This window comes from Pteropus medius, unplaced genomic scaffold (assembly GCF_902729225.1).
Source record: "Pteropus medius unplaced genomic scaffold, Ma_sr-lr_union100, whole genome shotgun sequence".
NCBI lineage: Eukaryota > Metazoa > Chordata > Mammalia > Chiroptera > Pteropodidae > Pteropus > Pteropus medius.
Genome location: NW_024353517.1, coordinates 3,805,827 through 3,812,016, shown reverse-complemented (window position 1 = coordinate 3,812,016; position 6,190 = coordinate 3,805,827). Strand labels below are relative to the sequence as shown.

The following is a 6,190-nucleotide window of genomic DNA, read 5'->3' as shown; positions in this document are numbered from 1 at the left end:
AGGAAGACGGTGGAGGCACCAGCTGCAGGGAGCCCATGCCCAGGTTCGGACTGCTCAAGGCGGGGATGGAGAACAGCGCTCAGTGCTCCTGGCCAAGGGCAGGGGCCTTCCCTCCATAGAAGCCTCGCCCTTGGCCTGAGGACTTCTGTGGGCCATGGGTCGGGCCAGTGCTTGAGCTTTTGGATAATACCCTGGCTCTTCTTTTCCTTTCCTTAATCCCAAATTAAGCAGAGAAGGCCCTTCCTCCCACAGTGCCAGGCTCAGGGAGGTTGCCCAGCACTCGCTTGTTGAAATGACCATGGAAGGTGACTGAAAGAGACGACAGGGACTGAAGGGCTCTGTAATGTGCACCACAGAACTGTCTCTTGGAGTCTTGTTCCCAAAGACAGCTCCTGAAGAAGTCCACCTGGGACTAGGTTGAGCAACCCTTTCTCGTGCTAGGCTTGTCCTGCCATCTAGTGGCAGGCAAGGGAAGTCAGACAGGGGCGGAACCCCAGCAGAAGGCAGTCAGGGCACAATGGGCCTGCAGTCCCAGAGGCCACAGTGGGTGGGCCTGTGAAAGGGAGACCTGTAGCAGCTGGTGGGCAACTCTGAGGGCTGTATGGAGTCGACAGGCCAGGAATTATTCTTAATAATTACAGCTACCATTTATTGAGCACTTACTCTCTACCAAAGAATGTCCAAAGTGTTTTTCATCCTTTCCATCTTAGTCCTTCCAGCAGCCCCTTGCGAGGATGGGAAAACTAAAGCCCAAAGGAGTCAAGAGACTTGCACAGTTCACACAATCAGTCAGTGGCAGGGCGGAAATCAAATCCAGCATCACTAGGCTTCATAGCTTGGGTTTCTAGAATCATCAATATTTCCTCCTGAGTATCTTCTCTTCCATCTCCCCCACTGCCACCCAATCCATTCCCTGAACAACAGAGGGTGGTTTTGTTCACTGTGGCGCATGCTCCATTTCCACCTTCTGGGTCCCCAAGTGTCTTCTCAGAGCAACACCAAAGGGAAGTTTTTCTCTCTCTAGGCCTGAAGATTGTTGGAAAGGGGTCGGGGTGTGGGGGAGTTGGTGGTGGAGTCCCTTGTCTACTGTCAACAAATACAAAATGTCTTAGACTATCTTTCCCAGTTCTCTCCCCTTATTGGTAGTGTGAGATGGGGATGCGAACTAGGCCCCGAAAAGGCAGAGTCTCATTTCAGATCGACCACTGTAAAGTTCACTTCTAAACCCAGAAAGGGCTTCCTGTGCTTTGCAGGAACAATGGCGGGCCTGGCCCAGGGCTACCAGCCTTGTCTGAAAGGCTAAGGGAACCAACCAGTCACATCAGGGAATATACAAGGAAGCCAGGTGACCCGCCAGCCTGTAGACACTCTCCATTTAGGGGATGCTGAATTTTATTAAGGAAACAGCAGCCATTCTTCCTGCCTGGCCCACCCGGATAAGTAATAAACCATCTATTTTTACTTTAGGGTTTTCTTTCTTTTCCATTTTCAGAAATTTATCCAGACTCATTTCCCAGAGTTTAGATGATTTATTGAATAATTCAGAGAATAAACTTCCAACCTTGAAGCAAAATGGAATTTAGGAATTTCCAACACTTGTGCTTATTCATTGAACACCATATTCCCCAGAAAGTCCTCCATAAAGATTTTTAAGAAATTAAAATTACTTAAAAGTTCCCTGAGAACATGACAATGCCCTTGAAAAGAAAAACAAAACAAAACAAAACTGGAGCTGGCTACGAGAGTTTCAGAGCCAGGGCTCAAGATCACTGAGGCAGGAGAAAATCAAGGCCACTTCTATTCATGTTAGGGAAGAAGATCCAACTTCCTCAGGCCAGAGCCTTGTGAGGTTAGTTGGCTGTTGGGAAGAGAGAGCTACGAAAGATGATAGGTTTAGGGCTTCTTACTTAACCAAACAGGTGTACCGTCCTAATCACCAGCTGGAGAGTTATATGCGAGTCAAATTACTGTGTCAAATCATCACTTCAGTGTTTCTTACTCGAGAGAACTTTGAGGAAGCCTTTGGTGTTGCGAACAATCATACTCTCACACATCTGTTCTCAAATGTAGATGTTGTACTATAAAGAGGATCAGAATCAGGGAGGAAGGAAGTTGTGTGTTCAGTGACCTGTTTGAACAGATTAAATGCTCTTAAAAGCTCCCTGGTTTTCTGAGATAAACTGGCTGAAGCTTTTGACTTTGGGGTTTAGTTGGTGGGTGAGCTTGACATCGCGGTCTGGTTTCATTTGATAGAAACGAAACATGTTAGCCAATTCCTCTGCTTTAGGAAATCCCAGCTTTTCGTACGCTTCTGGGGTGATCTAAGAACAAGTTAAAAGAAAAATAGAAAATGTTTTAGTCTCACTGAAAATAGTTTGAGAAGAAATTATTCACTTTAATGATGATACAGGTCCATAATTCTTTAGCCTAACTCCAAAACCCAAGAAACTCTAAATTTTTCTTATAAGCAATTTGGCAGCAAACTGAATTTTCTGAACTAATTCTGATCTGAATGTATGCAAAACTATTTATGGCCTTTAATTATCTCATTTAGTAGAAGTAGTCATATTTTTTCTGCAGATATTGATGTATTTGATTACAGGTTCCTGCCTCGGCCCGATGTTGATGTTACATAATACATGTAGACTATAACTTATTTAAAAGCTGAAAGATTCTGAAGGCTGAATTGTTTCTGGCCCCAAGAATTTTGGATAAGGTACTATGGATCTCTACCCATTTCACCTGAACAGCTTTCATATACATTTCCTCATGGGATTCCCTCAGCAGCCCTCTCAGATATTCTATCATCTGGTCCTCCACGTACCATAAAGGCTCCTGCATACTCTGGCACTGGGCTCTGTCTTTTCCTCCTGGCTGATGTCCCCTCCATCATCACTCTCCTCCTGGACTAAATATAAGCATCTTGACTTAACCATCCCAGCCTCTGCCAGGGCCAGGCCCAAAGAAATGCTGCCCATCACACAGCTACTGGGCCACCTCTGTCGCTTTCTACAAAATCCGCCCCTTGAGTCCCTTCTGACACTAACTACATCAATAGTTCCCCCACCTGAATTAGTAAAAACCGTATCTAACTATCAGATCCAGTGTAATCTGTCTTTAGCCCCAAGATAAACTCTAACCTTGCTATTCCACTTGGCTTTAGAAAAGTGTGATAGATACAAACAACTCATATAAAACAATGATTGTCATATGCCATTTATAATAATGAAAAATCAAGAACAAACTACTTGTCCAAAAATAGAGGCATGGTAAAATAAATTGTGGTACATCTACCCTAAGAATATTATGCAGTTATTAAAATTAATGCTTTTGAAGTTTAACAAAATAGAAAAATGCTCATAACAATCTGTTAAATGAAAAGGCCAGATACAAAATGGTACACATAGTGTTATTTTAACTTTATATATAAGATATATATTATATATAATCTATATTTATATATAAAATATATAATAAAATATATAAAATATGTATTTATATATATATATATATATACTTGAAAGACTAGAAGAAAATGTGCCAAATCTCAACAGCTGCTATCTCTGATAAACCATATGATTTTTATTTTATTTTTTATAATTTTCTGTGTTTCTGAAATAAGCAGTTGTTTTCGAAATTAGAAAAAAATTTAAAACTTTAATAAGTTTAGAAACAGAGTACTCCATGAGAAGCATGGAAGATAACTTCTAAAATGTCTGTCTCCTGAGTCACTCCTTCATCCGGTAACTTTGATAACTAATATCCCTCATTAAAAAGGGGATTCTTTTCTGCAGACTTTTGAAGGAAAGAGATTTGTTCCGTTGTGCACACCTTTCTGAAAGAACCATGTCCCTTTTGGGGTTACAGTTTCCGCCAGACCAGTTCCTCTGATGGGAGTGTGTTACGGTACGTGCATTCCCTTCAGAGTTATGCTAACAGCCTCCTTCCGACCAGACTGGGTTGGGGAAAGTCAGACTGCCAAGGCTGGAGCGCCACCTTGTGGCCACACGCATCCTTCCTTAGTGTAGCATAATGCCTAAGCCTTTTTCCCAGTGGCCAGCATCTTCAGGCCAGCCTAGTAACTAAGAACAGCGTTAACCATTCTGTAGAACTTCCAGCCTCTAATGCCCTAAAACTTTTGACGCCAGGGAAGTTTCTGCTGCTTTGTGAAAAAACGTGATGTACCAAGAATAGTCAGGGACCAGGTAGGTGACTGAGAGATGCTTGGAAGGTCCCAAGCCATCTAAAACAAAGCCTATCCAGTCCTCTGAGAATGAACACACACCACACACCACACACCCACAGTCCTTCGCCCTTCTCCCCTTCTTCCTTACAGACTTCAAACCACATGACACAAAACTATGTAAGGGCCAAACAGATACAAATGCCCTGAGAGAAGGCTCAGTCCCCGAGAAGTGCATCTGCACCCAGGTACAAGGGCTTTGCAGGTCATCTCATGAGTCCATCTGCTGAGTGGCTGGCTGCCTTCTTGGGCTTGGGAGTACCTTATTTTCTCCATGAAAGACACCTACAGTCATTTTCAAGTAAAAGATCTCTTACCCTCCTCACAGCTTTAGTTCCTAAGGTTGAATTGGAAATCTAGATAGGTCTTCAAGATTCACTGAACCAAGAGTTGCAGAGGAAAACAAAAACCAGCATTCTATCCCTAACTCCAGGAACATTCTAGCGTGGGGGCCAACAAACCTTTTCTTAAAGGACTAGATACAAATATTTCAGGCTTTGCGGGTCGTGTGGTCTCCGCCACAACTATTCAATTCTACCATTGTATCATGAAAACAGCCATCGACAATACATAAATAGTGGTGTGGTTGCGTTCCAATAAATCTTTATTTTAAAGAGCAGGTGGAGGGTCCTGGTTTGCAGATCCCTACTCCAGAGAGATGTTGGTGTGGAGAAAGACCTTAGAAATCATCTGAACAACACTCTCATTTCACACAGATGAGAGAATTGCAGCCGAGAGAGACAAAGCCATATTATTAGTTAATGCCTGCCAGCTTGAAAGAAGGTATGAGTCCTCCAAAATTCAGCTCTGATGGTGTCTCTCTCTGAGGCACATACAAACACAGGAACACTATTCTCCTTCTCCTTCCTCTTATCAACACCTGCTTTGGAGAAATGGCTGGTTATGCGCAATATCATCAGTTCCTCTCACTTTTCTATAAAAGGTCTGTCCTAGCCACTTTCTCGTCCAGGCCATTCCCGCCCGATTTCTATCATGATCGGCTATTGAGGGCCTACTAAGTGCCAGACCCAGTGCCAGGCACCTGACATTATCTCATTTCATCCTTTCAACAATCCTGTGAGAGAAGTATAATCACTTTTTATTAGCGTATGAAGAAACTAGGGCTGGAGAGGTTAAATAACTTGCCAAGATTCCACAGACAGATAAGGGCAGAACCAGGATTTGCTTACTTCCCCATGCTGCCTCTGGTTCACTCACGTTGATTTAGCAGGGTTAGAATTTAGAATTCTAGACTTTAGCCAGCCCAGCCCCCTCGCTCCAACTACACACAGTCTGACCCACCCTCAAGGAGCGCCTCAAAGCCACTTCTTCCATGAAGCCTTCTCCTACCCTTCTCTGATCACCTATAGCACAGACAATGTGGACAACACAATTAAGCACCTATATTGCTCTGTCTTGTACTGATCACTGTGATTTCAGGTGCATTAACGTTTTTTACCCTGACTCTGCAGTAAACTCCATAAAGATGGCACCAGGTACCCAACAGGTACTTGATATGTACTTGCTACATGCCAAACACTATGCTAAGCCCCTTAAATATGTCCTAATTTTCACAAGAACTCGCCAAGGTAGATTCTATCATCCTGCTTGACGGGTGAGGAAGCCAAGACTCAGAGAGGCTGAGTGCCTTGCCCCACACTGGTGAGCTGGGGCAGACGGCAATGATCAGCAGTGAGTGCTTGAGGGAGGAGAATTGGGATAGTGTGTATGAAAAGTTGTACCTCGGTCTTCGGATTCTAAGTTCTTGCCGCCCAAGAGTAATTTTGCTGTAACAAACTGATTAACCTTAAGCCAAAGAAATAAAGCCATAAGGGTGGGATTCAGATACACCAGCAGATGAAGATAGATTTGTGGGACTGGAACCCTCTTCAGTTTCTTCTTGCCCACGCTGGACTCTTGTAATCACATTTACGTCTCCTAGAAACT

The 6,190-nt window shown here is 43.5% G+C and overlaps 1 protein-coding gene across 2 annotated transcripts in view; it reads right to left on the bottom strand.

Annotated features, from left to right (window-relative positions):
• Positions 1-1,509: 1,509 nt before the first annotated feature.
• Positions 1,510-6,190, bottom strand: part of LOC120592967 (nmrA-like family domain-containing protein 1) — a 27,298-nt gene continuing 22,617 nt past the window's right edge. For both annotated transcript variants that reach the window (XM_039850721.1, XM_039850722.1), the window contains one exon: positions 1,510-2,323. In XM_039850721.1, coding sequence (XP_039706655.1) covers positions 2,142-2,323 — 182 coding nt within the window. In that variant the 3' untranslated portion in view covers positions 1,510-2,141. The remainder of the gene's footprint in view (positions 2,324-6,190) is intronic.